This window comes from Salvelinus sp. IW2-2015, linkage group LG8 (genome assembly GCF_002910315.2).
Source record: "Salvelinus sp. IW2-2015 linkage group LG8, ASM291031v2, whole genome shotgun sequence".
In the NCBI taxonomy this organism is placed as follows: domain Eukaryota; kingdom Metazoa; phylum Chordata; class Actinopteri; order Salmoniformes; family Salmonidae; genus Salvelinus; species Salvelinus sp. IW2-2015.
Window position 1 is genome coordinate 30,207,436 of NC_036848.1, and position 20,025 is coordinate 30,227,460.

A 20,025-nucleotide genomic window follows, 5' to 3' on the forward strand; every position below is an offset into this window, starting at 1 on the left:
TAGAGTTCCACATATTTTAATAAATAGCAACTCACCAAACAAAACAAACAAACCAGAACAAAACGTGACYTTCTGGACTACTCACAGGCAGCTACACAAACACAAGATCCCACAAATCACAAAGGGGAAATGGCTGCCTAAATATGATCCCCAATCAGAGACAACGATAAACAGCTGCCTCTGATTAGGAACCATATCAGGCCAACATCGACATATAAACGCCTAGATGACCCACCCTAAATCACACCCCGASCTAACCAACATAGAGAATAAAAGCTCTCTATGGTCAGGGCGTGACACTCCCGATCCCTTTATACAAACGTGACAATGGCACACACACACATTCCGTGTCTCAATTGTCCAAAAATCTTTCTTTAACCTGTCTCCTCATCCTTAATTTACACTGAAGTGGGTTTAACAAGTGACATCAATAAGGGATCATAGCTGTCATCTGGATTCCACTGGTCAGTCTATGCCATGGAAAGAGCAGGTGTCCTTAATATTTTGTATACTCAGTGTATGTACAGTATGGTTTTGCTGGGAACCAACCCTGGTCTCCCCTACTTACTTTCAAAACAACACAACTGCAAAGGAAGGGAATTTGCAATGACTTCACAGCTATACAGATCTGTGTGTTGAGTCACTGTGAAACTAAAACCGGCGACACATAGTTGTACCCTCCTCTGCACCTGGTGTACTAGTTCTCTGTGAACTAGTAGACATTGTGTAGAAACAGGCAACCTGTTTTTGAACAGTTCACCTACAGAAACCTACTAACCCTCAGAATAGACCTACAAACAGATGTTCAGTCAAATAGGAGGAAGAAGGAAAACCCAAACAAGTCAAAACACTCAATCCTCAACGGCACTGGAAATGCTAACAAATTTGTCAACCCAAACGAGTGAAGCCAGCCATTTTTAAATGGAACTGTTTTAATTGCAAGTAGTAGTAGTAATAGTAATATTAGTAGTAATAGTAGTAGTAGTAGTTGTAGTAGTAGTAACAATAACAGTAGCAACAATATGACATATTTACAAAAAACAGACATTTGATATGAAACCAACATAAATGTTACGGTGGACTTTGAACACAATGAGAAATCGAACAAATGATCTCCACCCAGGTATTCTCAGATAAATCATTTAGGATCTCACAATGTCTGTTTGTTTGGCTGTACGGGCAGAGAGCCTTCTTCAAGCCTAACAGAGTAAGTACAGTCAGGTCCATAATTATGGGCACCCTTGATAAATATGAGCCCAAAAATACTGTGTAAAATCAATTATACAAATACAGAGCTATATTTGTATGCTCCAAAAAAATGGGAAACAACATAATGTTATGCTATTACAGTTGTTCAGATAAAGAGATGTTGTTGAACTAGTAATACAACTAAAAATCAACTAAAAACATAGGGGTCAAAATGATTGGCACCCCTGTATTGAATGGTCTGGCACTCTACCCTTGCGGGGATAACGTCACTGAGCCACCACTGGTGTGCGTGYCCAAGGAGCTCTGTTTTTATGTCATCTGAACATAGCACTGGTTCCAATCCAAGTGCCAATGCCATTTATCAAACMTTAGCCAGTGCTATGGGCAGATAACATGAAATATGRAGTGCCTTCGGAAAGTATTCAGACCCCTCGACTTTTCCACAWTTTGTTACGTCACAGATTTATTCTAATCGTTTTTCCCCCCACCCCCCCACTTATTACAAATAAAAATGAGATTTACAAAAGTATTCAGACCCTTTAATCAGCAGGACTTTGTGAAGCACCATTGGCAGCTATCACAGCCTCGAGTCTTCTTGGGTATGACGCTAAAAGCTTTCCATAACTGCATTTGGGGAGTTTCTCCCATTACTTCTCTGCAGATCCTCTCAAGCTCTGTCAGGATGGATGGGGAGCGTTGCTGCACAGCTATTTTCAGGTTTCTCCAGAGATGTTCGATCAGGTTTGCCTGGTTAAATAAAGGTTAAATAAAAAAAATAAAAAAATAATAATAAGTCCGGACTCTGACTGGGCCACTCAAGGACATTCAGAGACTTGTCCTGAAGCCACTCCTGCGTTGTCTTGGCTGTGTGCTCAGGGTTGTTGTCCTGTTGGAAGGTGAACCTTCGCCCCAGTCTGAGGTCCTGAGAGCTCTGGAGCAGGTTTTCATCAAGGATCTCTCTGTATTTTGCTCCATTCATCTTTGCCTCGATCTTGACTAGTCTCCCAGTCCCTGCCGCTGAAACACCCCCCCCCCCCCCCACAGCATGACTTTGCCACCACCATTCTTCACCGTAGGGATGGTACCAGGTTTCCTCCAGACATGACGCTTGGCATTCAGGCCAAAGAGTTCAATATTGGTTTCATCAGACGAGAATCTTGGCTCTCATGGTTCTGAGAGTCTTTAGGTGCCTTTTGGCAAACTCCAAGCAGGTTGTGATGTACCTTTTATTGAGGAGTGGCTCAGAAGGTTGTCCTTCTGGAAGGTTCTCCCATCTCCACAGAGGAACTCTAGAGCTCTGTCAGAGTGACCATCGGGTTCTTGGTCACCTCCCTGACCAAGGCCATTCTTCCACGATTGCTCAGTTTGGCCAGGCGGCTAGCTCTAGGAAGACTCTTGGTGGTCTCGGCACTCTATGGACAATTCCTTTGACCTGAGGGTCATGGTGCCTTTCCAAATCATGTCCAATCAATTGAATTTACCACAGGTGGACTCCAATCAAGTTGTAGAAACATCTCAAGGATTATCAATGGAAACAGGATGAGGCTGAGCTCAGTTGAGTGCCATAGCATAGGGTCTGAATAKATMTTKATAAATTAGCAAAAAWAKWTAAAACCTGTTTTCACTGTCATTATGGGGTATTGTGTGTAGATTTTAAAATCCATTTTAGAGTAAGGCTGTGACAAATCAAAATATGGAAAAAGTCAAGGGGTCTGAATACTTTCCGAAGGCACTGTAGCTCTTTGGCCACACTCACCAGTGGTGGGTTTGGCATTGAATAACAGAAGCATATGCAGAAAAGTAACTCATACTTACGGTAAAATATGGTGTTATGACGCTAGTCCTGGGGTCAACAGCATCATTAACTTTACCAAGTACCAAGACATTTTTGCCAAAAACCTGGTTGCCTCTGCCAGGAGTCTGACGTTTGGCCTCAAGTGGATCTTCCAGCAACACAATAACCCCAAGCACTAATCAAAATCCACAAAGGAATGTTTCATTTACCACAAAATCAACATTTTGCAATGGTTATCTCAGTCTCCGGACTTGAACCCAATTGAAAACCTGTGGTTTGAATTGAAGAGGGCAGTCTATAAGAGCATATCATGGATCTGGAAAGATTCTGTAAGATCCTTCCTAACATGTTCTCCAATCTATTTTTCATATAAAAAAATATAAAAAAAGGCTCAGCCTTGTTATCCTCGCAAYGGGAGGGTGCAAGAGTATTATTTAAAAAAACATGGGTGCTAAAAATGTAGAACCATATATTTTTTAAATAATTTTTTATTACTAAACAAAATCCACTTTCTCTGAGGAATTGTATTATCAAGGGTTCCCATAATTATGGACCTGACTGTATATCCAGTGTATCCACAGTGGTTTGTCTGACCATCGCAAAATAGTTTGTATATCTATATCTAGCTAATATCCTTGGGGCAATCACATTACATKATTTCAAAAACTAACCATYTGAGGGAGACATTTAGTAACATTTTTGGTGATATCTCAACCAGATTTGACGTGTTACATTAACCACCCACTGGGCAATACTGGTTGAATCAACATTGTTTCCACATCATTTCAACCCCAAAAATCTATGTTGATGACGTTGAATCGACGTGTAAATCTGATTGGATTTGCAAAAAGGTTTTTTTCCCCACCAAACTTTTCATCTAAATCCAATGAAATGGAGACATTTTTTGTTCATTTCATGTTGAATTCACATTAGATGACAACTCAACCAAATGTAAATCAAAACTAGGTGTTGAACTGATGTCTGTGCCCAGTGGGGAGGCCTGTCTCTTATACACATCTAGATGTGTATAAGAGACAGCTCATTATGTATAGTAGGTAGCCTACCCGCACTGTATCTACGAGTGCGAGGTGTTGGCTAGAGCTCATGTGCCAAGGCCAGAGTGGACTCATTTGTTATATAACGCAACAACAAAAACATCAGTAAATACCATGGAAACCCATTTAACTTGTATTTTTTATTCGGTACATGGGAATTTAACCGCAAAAGTTATTTTTATGTGCATTATGTCATCATGCAGCCTTTTACGCACAAGTCAATTTGATGGAAACATATCTGTCGCTAATTGGATGAAAAGCTAGTTAGTATTAGCCATTCAACATGACCTCAACACATTCAGATACATATTCCTCCATTTCTATGGCCTTTGTCAGTAAAACAGAACCTCTAAACATCTTTKTAATAATAGGCTAACTGTGTGCCACTGCTGATAACTCAACCTCTCAAATAAAACTAACCAACCATTTCACAGGTACAGGGTTTCAAAGACAACAACCTGTAAAAGTGTCAGAGGAGATGCAGGTAACTGCCAAAATAACGGAAACACCAACATAAGATGTYTAAATAGGGCATTGGGCCACCACGAGCCAATGGGGCYGCGCACAATTGGCCCAGCGTCATCCGGGTTAGGGGAGGGTTTYGCRGGCAGGGATCTCCTTMTCTCATRMCYCTCTACCGACTCCTGTGGCGGGCCGGGCGCATGCACGCTGACACACTCACCAGGTGTACGGTGTTTCCTCCGACACATTGGTGTGGCTGGAATGCTGTTCATTGACTACAGCTRAGCGATCAACACTATKGTGCCCACAAAGCTCATCACTAAGCTAAGGACCCTGGCACTAAACACCTCCCTCTGCAACTGGATCCTGGACTTCCTGACGGGRCGCCCCCAGGTGGTAAGGGTAGGCAACAACACATAAGCCACGRGGATRCTCAACACGGGGGCCCCTCAGGGGTGGGTGCTTAGTCCCCTCCTGTACTCACTGTTCACCCACGACTGCGTGGCTAAGCACGACTCCAACACCATCATTAAGTTTGCTGTAGACACAACAGATCACCGACAACAATTAGACAGCCTATAGGGAGGAGGTCAGAGACCTGGCAGTGTGGTGCCAGGACAACATCCTCTTCCTCAACATGAGCAAGACAAAGGAGCTGATCGTGGACTACAGGAAAAGATGGGCCGAACATGCCCCCATTCACATCGACGGGGCTGTAGTGGAGCGGGTCGAGAGTTTCAAGTTCCTTGGTGTCCACATCACCAACCAACAATCATGGTCCAAACACACCAAGACAGTCGTGAAGGGGGCATAACAACACCTTTTCCCTCTCAGAAGACTGCAAAGATTTGGCATGGGTCACCAGATCCTCAAAAAGTTCTACATCTGCTACATCGAGAGCATCCTGACGGGTTGCATCACCCAAGTGGAGTGGCAACTGCTCGGCAGCCAACCGTAAGGCGCTACAGAGGGTAGTGCGTACGGCCCAGTACATCACTGGGGCCAAGCTCCCTGCCATCCAGGACCTATATACTAGGCTGTGCCAGAGGTAGGCCCAAAAAATTGTCAAAGACTCCAGTCACCCAAGTCATGAACTGTTCTCTCTGCTACCGCACGGCAAGCGGTACCGGAGCACCAAGSCTACGTCCAAAAGGTTCCTTAACAGCTTCAACCCCTAAGCCACTGCTGAACAATTAATAAAATGGCCACCCGGACTAATTACACTGCTGCTACTCACTGTTTATTATCTATGCATAGCCACTTTACACCTACCCTACAGGTAAAAATTACCTCGACTAACCTGTACCCTCGCACATTGACTCGGTACCGGTACCCCCTTATATAYCCTTGTTATTGTTATTTTATTGTGTTAATTTTTATATATTTTTTTACTTTAGTTTATTTAGTAAATATTTTCTTAACTTGATTAAGGGCTTGTAAGTAAGCGTTTCACGGTAAGATCTACACCTGTTGTGTTTGGCACATGTGACAAATAAAATGTGATTTGATTTGCTCCTTTGAGACCCCTCTTTCAAAGTCACTGAGATTTCTAGACCACTGAGATCTCTAAAATGCAACTGGGCATTTTTATACATGACACTAAGCATTGATTTGAATTGCTTAAGGAACTCAGGAACCACACCCGTGTGGAAGCACTTGCTTTCAATATAATTTGTATCCCTCATTTACTCAAGTGTTTCCTTTATTTTGGCAGTTACCTGCACATTGTAGTGTTCTGTACATTGTACCTGTAACTGTCTTTGGTCAGTAAATTACGATCCCAGTAAATTACGACCCCATACCCCAACTATTTCCAGCCCCAGTAGACTACCTCATATAACATTTTAGCACTTTGAGGGTGTTTTTCAATAAGCGCATTATAAATTAAATGTATTATTATTATTTATTATAACTACATAAAAAAAAGACTTTATCACAACAATCACAATGACTATATATAATCATTTCACTTGCTGAGCAGGGATATGCTCTGTATTCAACTGCATATGTTAGCCTGAGTGCCAGTCTGTTTATGCTATCATGCCAACTCCTTGTCACTCGTTGCCAGGCCAGACGTGTTTTGTTTGACAATGACAGAGGTGGTTGGCAAGAGCACAAACAGATCTTGGACCGGGCTACTGCATTGCACCTCGGAGCGCAAGAAGAGCAGCTGATATGGAGAAAAACACTGTGAGAAAAATACTGTTGGTCTGATGATGAGTACTGTGCTCCTTCATTTCACTGACATTCAATAGTATATTACCCCTGTATCGTTTCGAGTTCAACCACTTGTGACACTTGAACCTGAGAGACAGACACTTGACATGATGGAGGGGATGGCATGGTTTGACCTCTGCATTTTGTGGTTTCTTTTAAACATTAACATCCTGTTTACTTAATGGAAAGACTGTGTTTGAGTACAGTGTATGACCGTGTTCGACCCCTTCCTCTAACTCGCTGTGGCTAGTTTGTTCAGTTAGTAATCATTACATATACAAATGTACTGTATACATGTCATCTCTCCAGATGACCATCTATAATATAAGGATTGTTTAAGGTTCAGGAGCGTTCACTGGGCGCTTCATTCACTAATTAAGTCCATTTTAATGGAACACTAGCACAACTGATACGTAGTAATGAATAGACTAGATAGATAAATATGTGCACATTGACACAGTATTTTGTACATACCATAACCATGAGTTATGGCAACAGAAAGGATGAGTGACATCAAGCGTCAACGACCAGTCCCCACACCACCACACACACACACACACACACACACACACACACACACACACACACACACACACCCACACACACACACACACACACACACACACACACACACACACACACACACACACACACACACACACACACACACACACCACACACACACACACACACAAATTGCTCTGTATTACGAAAGTGCAGATAATTACTGTCCAATAAACCATAATCCATCTGAGAACTCACACGTGACAATAAACACATTATGACACGTCATTAACAACATTTTACACGGCGCTTACTGTTTTGCAAGCTGAAGGAAAGCAAGCGACCAAGAGAGAAAGCATTGCTCCCACATAAGAGACAATAGTGCTTACTGTAGACAAATATATGACCTCATATCTTATATCTGCTCTCCTTGTTCTCATTTAAGACCCCTGCTCCTCTGTAACAGGAGCAAGCATTGGTGACGGAGAATCCTAATGGTTGTGTACTCATCACTTGTTCTCCTCAATGTGTCTGGAACTCTGTCTGTGTGTCTGTGTGTCTGTGTGTGTGTGTGGTGTGTGTGTGTGTGTGTGTGTGTGTGTGTGTGTGTGTGTGTGTGTGTGTGTGTGTGTGTGTGTGTGTGTGTGTGTGTGTGTGTGTGTGTACAGGGACAAGGTAGGGATTCAGCGATATATAGACAGTTCATTTTGAACGGTGCACCCGAAGGTTAGCACGTTCTAGCCCTTCACAAATGAACAACACATAGAGAGAAGGCTTAGGTTCCATCCTCCGTGCGCTATACTAAACCCTCCTCCTCTTGGGTTAAATCTATCTACAGGCCTACATAACCTACTGTACATGAGCGAGAGCTTCTCGCGCCTCTGGCATAATGATGCTAATTACAACGCCTGATTTCATCACTTTAATGGGGCTGTGAAATTTGTGGCTCACACACACGCTAACACGTTAAGGCCTTCCAGAGAAAATACATGAGATACACACTTAAACACACATACACACACACTTAAACACACACACAGGAAGGCAGGCAAGTACACGGGCACACACAAACACATAACCATGGATTCCCCATCCGTACACATTGGAGAGATAACAACGTTGCCCTTGGACTGTGGTATTGAAGCCCACCCATCTCTCTACCAACCAAAACAGGCAGCTATAGCTCCCCCGCTCCTTTGGCTAGGTATCATCACTCCATGATGCAATGCTGTCCATTCAGAAAACATCAGTGTCACTCTGAAAGCATTGAATTGACGCAGACACACAACTCATTCTGCTGAGTATCAACAAGATTGGCCCCATGACAGTTTGTTATGCTAGGAGCATATATCGCCTTTAAGCCACCTTGTGCTGACAGCAGAAGGGAAAATGTTTATACCAGATTATGAACTGTATACAGTAGGTATATGAACCGCCCATGTCGGAGAGGACATGTGTGTGTGTGTGTGTGTGTGTGTGTGTGTGTGTGTGTGTGTGTGTGTGTGTGTGTGTGTGTGTGTGTGTGTGTGTGTGTGTGTGTGTGGTGTGTGTGTGTGTGTGTGTGTGTGTGTGTGTGTGTGTGCGCGTTTGCATGTGTGAGGTGAAAGGTTCACTAACAGAAGGGATCAGTCCCATCTGCCTTATTCCAACACTATCATATTGACAATGATAGGTTGTGATGCAATCTGACACTGTTTGGGGATAAGTAAAATCCACAAATGAGAGAGATATATCTAGATAGACCTAAACCTGCAGGCGGGCTGGGCCTTTCCAATTTTTTACACTACCACTGGTCAGCAAATATATCCAAATGTGTTTATTTGGTTTCGACATTTGAAAACAAGGATGGTCCAATTTGGGCTTTCATGGAGCTACAGTCAAGCCTTCCAACTTCTCCTGTCTCGTTCCTGTGCTCCCCACTGCCCATGAACCTTGGCACCCATGTTTTGAATCCCATTGTCAAGAACTTAAAAAYTCTGGTCCCAATTCCCGAAAATTGCCTTAAACAACCAAAGTGCTTCTTTCTCCCCTTTAACATCTAATCATGTCTTCCCGGCATCGCAGATTGACACATCGGCTCATTCAAAACTCTGAGGGTTGACCAATAATATTCCCAACACCCACTTTTTTAGGTACCTGCAAACTCACAGCTTTGCTAAAAAACATGTCCCTTCATTTCCAGTCGACCACGCTAAGTGTCCAGTCGAGAAGTGCTTAGATCTTAGGGGTTGGGGATGTTGTACTGTTTTTCTGTTCTCGTATTCTGAAATTCTATAAATAAAGGAAGAAGCAAAGGGACAAAAAGAGCAATAAACTGATAATAAGCAATTATTTCCATTGCTGCTACCACTCCTCTCTCTCATTCGCATGCATCCTCTCTTATTCTGCCCGTTATTGGCTGTGCTAGCATCTAAGGTCTGAGCCAAATATAAATCAGAGAGTAATGACTTCCTACAGATGAATGGTTACTACCATTCAACAAGGGGCAGTAAACATAGTGTGTGATCAAAACTAAACTGGGTTTTACAAGGAGAACAAACACACATCACAGAAAACCATGTCTACAGTGCCTTCAGAAAGTATTCATACCCCTTGACTTATTCCACATTTTGTTGTGTTACAACCTGTGTTACAATTCAAAATGTATTAAATATATGTTTTTCTCACCCATCTACACACAAAACGGAGTAATAACAAAGTGATTGTTTTTTTTTTGAAATGTTTGCAAATGGATTGAAAGTTAAATACAGAAATATCTAATTTACATAAGTATTCACACCCCTGAGTCAATACATGTTAGAATCACCTTTGGCAGGTATTACAGCTTTGAGTCTTTCTGGGTCAGTCTCTATGAGCTTTGCACACCTGGATTGTACAATATTACACATTATTCTTTTATAAATTATTCAAGCTCTGTCAAGTTGGTTCTTGATCATTGCTAGACAGCCATTTTCAAGTCTTGCCATAGATTTTCAAGCCAATTTAAGTCAAAACCGTAACTAGGCCACTCAGGAACATTCAATGTCATCTTGGTAAGCAACTCCAGTGTGTATTTGGTCTTGTATTTTAGGTTATTGTCCTTCTGAAAGGTGAATTTGTCTCCCAGTGTCGGTTGGAAAGCAGACTGAACCAAGTTTTCCTCTAGGATTTRCCACGTGCTTAGCTCTAGCTTGTTTCTTTTTATCCTAAAAAAACTCCCTAGTCCTTGCTGATGACAAGCATACCCATAACATGATGCAGCCACCACCATGCATGAAAATATGAAGAGTGGTACTCAGTGATGTGTAGTATTGGATTTGCCCCAAACATAACGCTTTTTATTCAAGACATTAAGTTAATTTCTTTGCCACATTTTTTTGCAGTTTTACATTAGTGCCTTTTTTTTGCAAACAGGATGCATGTTTTGGAATATTTTTATTCTGTACAAGCTTCCTTCTTTTCAGTCTGTCAATTAGTTTAGTATTGTGGAGTAACTACAGTACAATGTTGTTGATCCTCAGTTTTCTCCTATCACATGCATTAAACTCCGTAACTGTTTTAATGTCACCATTGGCCTTATGGTGAAATCTCTGAGCGGTTTCCTTCCTCTCTGGCAACTGAGTTAGGCAGGGCGCCTGTATCTTTGTAGTGACTTGGTTTATTGATACACCGTCCAAAGTGTAATTAATAACTTCAACATGCTCAAAGGGATATTAAATGTCTGCTTTGTTTTTATTTTAACCATTCAATAGGTGCCGTTCTTTGCYAGGCATTGGAAAACCTCACTGGTCAATGTGGTTGAATCTGTGTTTGAAATTCACTGCTCGACTGAGGGACCTTACTGATAATTGTATGCGTGAGGTACAGAGATGAGGTACTCATTCAAAAATAATGTTAAACACTATTATTGCACACAGAGTGAGTCCACGCAACGTATTACTGTATGTGACTTGTTAAGCACATTTTTATGCTTGRCATAACAAAGGGGTTGAATACTTGTTTAACTTTGACATGATGGGGTATTGTGTGTAGGCCGGTGACACACACTCAATTGAACCCATTTTAAATTCAGGCGGGAACACAACAAAATGTGGATAAGTAAAGGGGTGTGAATACTTTCTGAAGGCACTGTACATACATCAAGACGAGATTGTCTTGTCTGAAGCCAGAGAAGCTTCACGGAGGCAGTCAGATAGGATTTCCAACCTTCCTGGATGCAAAATTCTAGTCTCCAGCTTCAGTCAAAGGGGATCTGACTTGGTGAGTAACATCTTCCTTATCAATAAATAAGATGCTTTATCAAAGGTGTTCTTTCTCTTATATCCTGCCCTCAAGACAGTATGAATCAATCCATGTCAATGAAACATGATAGATCTTTTTCGTCTTCTTCAAATCAATCTTTTTCTCTGTTTTCCAAGACGGATCTTGACAGTTATGTTGTAAAAGACAGTATGGACCCACTTGGTGCCTGGGCCACTGCCCAGCTGTTTATAGAAGAGTGATGTTAATATGACTAGTCKATCTAACTCGTCCACATACACTCTGGTAGTGGGCAGAGGACCATCCATCTGTTCAGGGTGACGATACTTACAAGCAGCCTCACGYCCACCTCAGATGAACCGAGTACTATGCGGATTTCATACCTGCACACACGCACGTACACGTGCAAGCAAGCACCCACACAAACACTGTCGCACACACTCCCTTTACACACTCTGGCAAACAGGTCATATACTGGTCTGCAGCTCGCCGTTGAGCAGCGCTGCGTTGTGCGTTTCTGCGGTGGCGTCTTTGACCATGCGCGTCCGCTCCATTCGGCTGTCGCTGCGCTCCGCTTCATCCAGGCCCGCCACCTTCTTCAAGCACAGAACGTTCTGAAAGCTCTTCTTGAAGTTGTCCGACAGGAAGGCGTACAGGATGGGGTTGGCACAGCTGTTGGCGTAGCCCAGCACCACCACAAACTCAAAGGTGCTCTTGAGGACGGYCGTGGTGTTGATGGTGCCCGTCACCGAGGTGACGTTGAACACGTAGAAGGGCAGCCAGCAGAGCACGAACATGGCAACTACGATTGACACCATTCTGGTCACCTTCCTCTCCGAGCGCTTACGCTTAGTTGAGCCCACGCGCACGCCTGACGACTTCACCTAGTGGCCCGGGGAGAGAGGGGACACATCCTTTGTTATTGGTACTCCCTTCATCGATGCCGCAACTGTACCTGCAGTGCCTTCAGAAAGTATTCACACCCCTTGACTTTTTGCACATTTTGTTGCGTTACAGACGGAATTCAAAATGTGAATAAGTCATAAGTCAAGGGTGGTGTGAGTACTTTCTGAAGACACCGTATCTCTATAATGCTAGATTACAGGTCAATAAATACTATATCAGAATAGGTGGGAGAACTTCACCAAAGAAGTAACTGAGAATGAACTTGAGAATAAAACACCATTAATAGGGAGGAGGAGCTCACCTTGACGATGATGAGCAGGTAACAGAGGCAGATGACGGTGAGCGGCAGGAAGAAGCCCAGGAAGAAGGTGTAGAACATGAAGGCCGTCTGATAGTTCTCCTGAGGCTCTGGCCACACAATGGTACACACCCACGCCTGGTTCTTATTGGGCATCAGACCGCTGAAGATCATGATTGGCAGGTTGACCAGCAGGGACACTCCCCACACGGTCAGGTTGATGATCTTAGCCACGCGTGGCTTCCGCCACTTGGTGGACTTTATGGGGTGGACCACGGCCAGGTAGCGGTCGATGCTCATGACCGTGAGGCAGAAGATGCTGGTGAACTGGTTGAGGCAGTCCACGGTCATGACCAGGCGGCAGAGCACGGCGCCGAAGGGCCAGTGGACCAGGGCCAGCTGCATGGCGATAAAGGGTAGACTCAGCATACAGAGGACGTCAGCCACGGCCAGGTTCAGGATGTAAATGTTAGTGACTGTTTTCATCTTGGCYTAGCGCAGGATGACATAGATCACCAAGGTGTTGCCCGTCAGGCCCACGGCGCAGACCATGAAGTAGATGAAGGTAATGACCACGGAGCTGGTCTTGTCGAAGACCTGTTGGGTCTCGTCAGGAGTGTCATTCCGGGACCCCAGGTCGGACTCGTTCCCTGGGAAGTAGCTGTCGTAGTACAGGGGCTCGGGGAGGGAGAGATTGGGGGATGATGGGAGGAGAGGCCAGAGATCCATACTGACAGGGAGGAGGGCTGGGTTGAGTCTGTCTCAGGGTTGAGATAGGGGACACTAGTGTCACATCCCACCTGAGTGCACAGTACATAGAGAGATAGAGAGAATGGAGAGAGAGAGAGAGAGAATGGAGAGAGAGATAACAACAGAGCGGGTGACAACCGAGCAACACCATGATGAAGGAGAATACATTCCTTCCAAGCACCATGGCAACTGTTAGCCTATACTATATAAGGGTTTATGACTGTCTTTCAAGCAACATGAAGTTACTTAATAAAGCCTGCCCATCACTTATAGGCTAGTTTTTAAAAACTTGAATGTGTTGAACGGTTGGGACTTCATACCCCTGTGTCTCTTCCACTGTGTCTAGCAGCAGCTATGTGTACTGTACATACTGATGACAAATGTTGATTTCATTGATCTGGATTGGACAAACAACCTCAAGTTGATGTTAGACCCTTTGGAAAAACAGCCATTGATTCCTCAGCAGAAATAAATGGTGGATAGGATCAGCGCTATGCTATAGTTTTAGGCTATGGTGCATTTTCCAATGCTACTCCCAGAGGACGGGATTCCTCTGGGTGTTGTAATGAAACTACTCTCTGATGCAAATGATCCATTTGTTTTGCACTAAACTGTGTTTATTTATTGATAAGGACCAGACAATGGCAAACTAAWGTTGAACCTTTTCATCGCCCATGTGTTTGTGGTTGCTGAGAGATGATTTACTTAGAAAAACAAAACCATTGGAAATGTTTCATTTTGGGATACAATATATTTGCAGGGCACGGGTCAGGATGTTGTTATTGTTTGGCATCTGTGGATCCGGGTTTATTGCGCAAGTGCAGGCCCTCTATTGGATTGTTCTGGAGGTGAGGAGCCGGGTGCACTACATGGGAAACCTTTGCGCTCTAATCACAGACAGTSGTAGTAATTTTCTTAAGAGTTCAGGTTTTGTTTTTATATTTATAGATCGTTTTAAAACGTACCCASTAGGCAATTGTGAGAACAATGACTAGATTATTTTTTTGTTGCAGAAATTAGATTACACTTGTTCAGTATTGATTCTATTTATTTTATGCAGAAATATTGGTCTCATAAATGCAAGGTGGTTATGATTAGTCTGTCTTCTATCATTCTAAAATGTTTCTCACGCCAAAACAGACTTCACATTGTAATGTTTTTTGTTCAATATTGCTGGAGAGTTTATTTTATATTCATTTATTGTTTGATCTGTTTGGCTACCAAAGGTGGACACTAACATTCAATTAATTGTATATGTCAAGTAAAAATGATGGTACATTGCAGGCATTAAAATTCAACAMCACGCACAATGGCACACAAACGCGCACGAGAAATAACCTTGAGTAGACTATAAAATTACAGATGCGCTTGTAGAACATTGAACAGAAGGTGTCAATTAAACTAAAGAAGTTTCCATAAAAAAAAAATATACATTAGTTATTCATATGGTAGACTATTACTATTATTGAGCATGCATTTTGCCAAAACCAAGATCACAGTTAATTGGCTTATTATTTGTTAATAGCACATGTACAATTTCAAAATGTATGTACAGCTTTAAACTTACCTTTATTTGTAAACTTTAACGTCACATTAGATCCATTTTGGAATGGTTTAATTTCAGCCAAGAGTATTCTGKCCATCACTGAAAATCCAACGGAAGGCAGCATTCTGCCCTGTGGCTTCCACTTAACATATAATACACCTGTTCTCCCATTGCGCACAGTGGTATCTTGTGCGCCAAAGTGGTGACGGTCATTGCCACATAACAGGTATGTCTAATATGTCAAATAGGCAATATAGTATATATTACATTTTTCTTTTAAATACCTCAGCAATACAAAATTGTGTAAATCATTTGTAGATAGTTTTGAGTAACTGATGTATCCAAAAGTAGCTTACTGGCGCTGAATCCGTGGCCAAAGCTAATGCGAAATCTGTTCTAGCAGGAGGACTGATGCGCAGGCGGTTCAGCGCCCAGATGAGCGGTGCATTCACTTCTGCGATCAGTGGAATTGGATGATGGATGAGTGCGCGTTTTCTTCAGGTTTCTCTCTGCATGCAGATGGAGCTGCGGATCCGCTATACTCTCGCCCCCTCCTCCCCCCCTCCTCACCAAACTCCCCCAACAGGGTTAGGGTTGTGCGTCAGTGTCTGGACATCGACCTGCGTGAAGGAAACTGCCATAGAGTTCCTCGCTCTGATATTTTGTAGGGGGATATGTGCTCATACTAATGACCTTAATTGTAACGGTTGCCTCAGTCACCCAGACCGGAGCATTTTCTGTGTTTATACGAGAGCTACAATACGACAGATTGTGTGCAACCAGACGTTATATTGAACCACAAAAGGAGAAATTATTCTGAAAAGATTTGGTAGCCACAAGCGTTCTGGACCTAAACACMGTTAAAAGCTTTGAACAAAGTAACAAACTCTCCAGTAAGCTTTCACTCACCAAGACAACAGTTTTTGAGTTAACGTAGAGCTGATATCAAAGTAAGTGTTAAATGTTAGCAATGGAGAAAGCCACACAGACCTTGGTATCTACATGTATATATTTTTTAAAGTGATGCAATCCTACTAATTTTGCCATGGAGAGAAAAAATCMGCACTTCTACACATTTTGCCATGGGATGGAGAGACATTTTTTGCAGTTTTAAAGCTAATTTCCTGCAATTCTACACATTTTGCCCATACTTATACCATGTTACTGATATCTGAGTGAGAGTGACTAAKAAAATCAATGGGGYCCCCCTGGAGGTCAGGGCCCCTGGGTTCTTGCCCTGCGTGCCGTGTCGGTATTCGGCCATGTTTAGATAGCTGGCTAGACTAACTTACCAATCTAAACATTGTWAGCTGACATGGCTAATTGAGTGACTGTCAATGACTGACATAACAAGAGYAAAACTGCTGAAGCACAGTCAAATGTTGAAATTGCACCTTGTGTATTCTACTATTCTAACTCTCAACAGTAGATTGAGAGCCCTAGTGGCCGGGGGCCCTTCGGCTTCATCAAAAGGCAAAGTTTGTCTGGTTCTTATTCCAGAGAGAAATTGTAGCGGTTTTCTTCCGTTGGTGAAGGAGGGGACCAAAATGCAGCGCGGCTAGTGTTCAACATGTTTAATAAACAAAGAGACGATAACGTGAACACTATACAAAATACAAAATAACAAACGTGAAAACAGAGACAGTCCTATCTGGTGCAGAACACAAAGACAGAAGACAAAAACACACAAACCACCCTCGTCACACCCTGACCTAACCAAAATAATAAAGAGAACAAAGAGAACTAAGGCCAGGGCGTGACAGAAATGCACTTTGAGATGAACYTTGAGGGATTACATCTTATAAGAATGTTGAAATAAAATACTATAAGATTCTACTCGTCAATTCTATTCTTAAGCCAAAACAATATAAATATAATACAGGACATTCAGGTAACTGGCACCTTCCCTCCTGCCACAGCAGACACCGCCAGTTTTAAATTCCAGTAGTGACTATTGGTCTCTACTCTGGAACCAACCTGAACTCAGGGGTAGACATACTAAACTAAAATCTGGGACACTCAAATTAGTATGATATGTTATGTTTGGTATGGCATGTATTAATTTGTGGTTGTTCATCATCTATTTTGTATGATATGTTACAAATTACAATTCATACAATATGTTACGAATTTGCAATACATATGATATGTTACGAATTCCAAGTTGTTGTGGCTAACGTCGGCTAATGCTAACGTTAGATAAGTGGCTAGTTGGCTAATGCTAACGTTAGCTAGGTGGCTAATGTTAGCTAGGCTAAGAGTTAGGGGTTAAGGTTAGGTTTAAGGTTAGGAGTTTGGTTAAATGGTTAAATGGTTAAGGTTACGCTTAGGGGAAGAGTTAGCTAACATGATAAGCTGTTGCAAAGTAGTTGCATAGTTGCTAATTAGCTTAAATACAAAAGTTGTCCGTGATGAGATTCAAACCTTTCGGTTGCTAGAAGTTTGGTTGCTAGAAGTTAGCGTTATACATCCACCTTCCTTCCCTCTCTCCCTCCTTTCATTTTTGCCTTAAGTAATCACCAGTCTTATGTAACCATATCATACTAATTTGAGTGTCCTGGATTTTCATCATTATGTTACGCCTGCTGTAATGCCAAAAACCTCCATATCACGTAACAAATCCAAACATAACTCTGACCAATCCAATGAGCCGAACTGCTTAAAGATCACAGTTACCCAAGCACCTCAAACTCTAGCCCCCCCCCCCACCACAAAAAAAACAGCCTGCACCCATTCAAAGGTGTCCACCAGGTCCTAAAGCAATATTATCAAACCTTAACAATGGGTTGGCTGCTGGACCAACAGTTGACCACCATTTCAAATCTCTGATGCATAAATCATGCCATTCCACAAAATGTGGGTATTTAAAAACCCATGCTCTTTAACAACATCAAGGTTTTGTGATGAATCATTTTGCACCCTGAAGCTTCCCATCCTTCATTGGTGGCCTTAGCAACTTTACAAATGAAYGTATTTTGAAACTGAAATWATCTATCTCATAACCACTGTSAGTTGTCTGTAAGGATGCTGGAGTYGATGCGTGGGGGCTTGCGCCAGGATCGAGGGCCAGAGGCCGTGGGGAACTACTTTGCATCTGAAGGACACCCCGCTCTGGGCTGAGTTGGAGGCATGTCATCTTCACATCTCGGGTCATCTGCTTTTTTATTTCCCACACGTCCATAACGTTGAATCTCTCTTTGCTCTCTATGTCTTCCCTCGCAAAATGTTGCAGAGAGTGTGGCGCGTTAAGGGGACGCGTTGTGATTCTTTGACACCACAGGACCGGGACACACAAGGATTCCGATATCGTCATGACCATGGTATGCACTGACTCTCCAAATAGTACAGCCCCTTTGCAGAGTCAGGGCAATTCTATGATCGATATTTTCCAGGAATGTGCTAAAAAAATCTCTTGGTTCAGAAAGCAGCAATTGCAATGCCATATCTTCATATTCAATTAGAGTTGTATTCTTTGGTTAAACCCAAATGGTAGCATAGAGCAGGGTTTCCCAAACTCTGCCCTYGGGGCCCCCTTTGGTGCACATTTTGTTATTTGCCCCAGCACTACACAGCTGATTCAAATAACCATTCATCGTCAAGCTTTGATTATTGAATCAGCTGTGTAGCGCTATGGCAAAACCCAAAATGTGCACCAAGGGGGGACCCCAGGGCAGAGTTTGGGAAACCCTGGCATAGAAGAGGGACTCTAAGTATGGCAGAAAACATTTACAAAAAATGTTTTTTGCATTGTAATTACAGAACATGTCCATAATATATCTGCCACTAATAGTGGAATGATAGTGTTTCACAGTATTACTTACTTGCCCATCAGTGCTGTGATTGGCTGTAATATTTGGCTATTAATTTATCCCGCCGGTGCGGCATCTGTTGTCAAACCGTTCTGACTTTGTGGCTGTGATATCTAGTGGAATTTAGCCTGTTCGCTAAATTTCAGTTTACAGTGCATTCGGAAAGTATTCAGAAACCTTTCCTTTTTCCATACTATGTTACGTTACAGCCTTATTCTAAAATCATTATATAAAAACATTTCCTCAATCTACACGCAATACCCCATAAAGACAAAGCGAAAACAGTTTTTTAGAAATGTTTGCAAATTTATAAAAAACAAAAACAAAAATACCTTATTTACATAAGTATTCAGACCCTTTGCTAAAAGTCTCGAAATTGAGCTCAGGTGCATCTATAACGACACAAGGCGAGACCCAGATGCAGACACAGGAGGCAGATGGTTCGAGTCTCTGATATTTATTGAACAATGAGGGGAAGGCAAGAGGCAGGTCGAGGACAGGCAAGAGTCAAAACGGTACAAGGCGGCAGGCAGGCTCGAGGTCAGGGTCAGGAAGAATGGTCAGGCAGGCGGGCTCAGTYTCAGGGCAGGCAAAAGGTCAGGACTAGAGAAAAGAGACTAGGAAAAACAGGAGCTTGGAAAAACGCTGGTTGACTTGGCAAGACAAGACAAGACAAACAGAGAACACAGGTATAAATACACTGAGGGTAATAGGGAAGATGGGTGACACCTGGAGGGGGGTGGAGACAATCACAAGGACAGGTGAAACAGATCAGGGTGTGACAGCATCCTGTTTCCATTGGTCATGCTTGAGATGTTTCTACKACTTGATTGGCGTACACCTGTGGTAAATTGGTTGGACATGATTTGGAAAGGCACACATCTGTCTATATAAGGTCCCAAAGTTGACAGTGCATGTCAGAGCAAAAACCAAGCCATGAGGTCGAAGGAATTGTCCGGCAGAGCTCCGAGACAGGATTGTGTCAAGGCACAGATTTGGGGAAGGTTATCAACAATTTTTTGCAGCATTGAAGGTCCCCAAGAACACAGTGGCTTCCATCAATTGTAAATGAAAGAAGTTTGGAACCTCCAAGACCCTTCCTAAAGCTGGCCGCCCGGCCAAACTGAGTAATCGGGGGAAAAGGGTCTTGGTCAGGGAGGTGACCAAGAACCCGATGGTCACTCTGACAGAGCTCCAGAGTTCCTCTGTGGAGTTTGGAGAACTTTCCAGAAGGA

At 42.8% G+C, this 20,025-nt stretch overlaps 1 protein-coding gene and 1 long non-coding RNA gene across 2 annotated transcripts; one reads left to right on the forward strand and one right to left on the reverse strand.

Annotated features, from left to right (window-relative positions):
* The first annotated feature begins 9,105 nt into the window (after positions 1 to 9,105).
* LOC139028144 (uncharacterized) lies at positions 9,106 to 10,718 on the forward strand. Its single transcript, XR_011480334.1, has 2 exons — positions 9,106 to 9,408; positions 9,468 to 10,718. It is a non-coding gene; the product is annotated as an uncharacterized lncRNA (long non-coding RNA).
* Positions 10,719 to 11,069: 351 nt separating this feature from the next.
* On the reverse strand, positions 11,070 to 15,491 carry LOC111967713 (somatostatin receptor type 2-like). The gene is given in 3 exon segments (XM_023992997.2): positions 11,070 to 12,365; positions 12,689 to 13,485; positions 15,003 to 15,491. Coding segments are annotated over 2 exon segments (1,143 nt in total). The 5' UTR covers positions 13,415 to 13,485; positions 15,003 to 15,491; the 3' UTR covers positions 11,070 to 11,948.
* Positions 15,492 to 20,025: the final 4,534 nt, after the last annotated feature.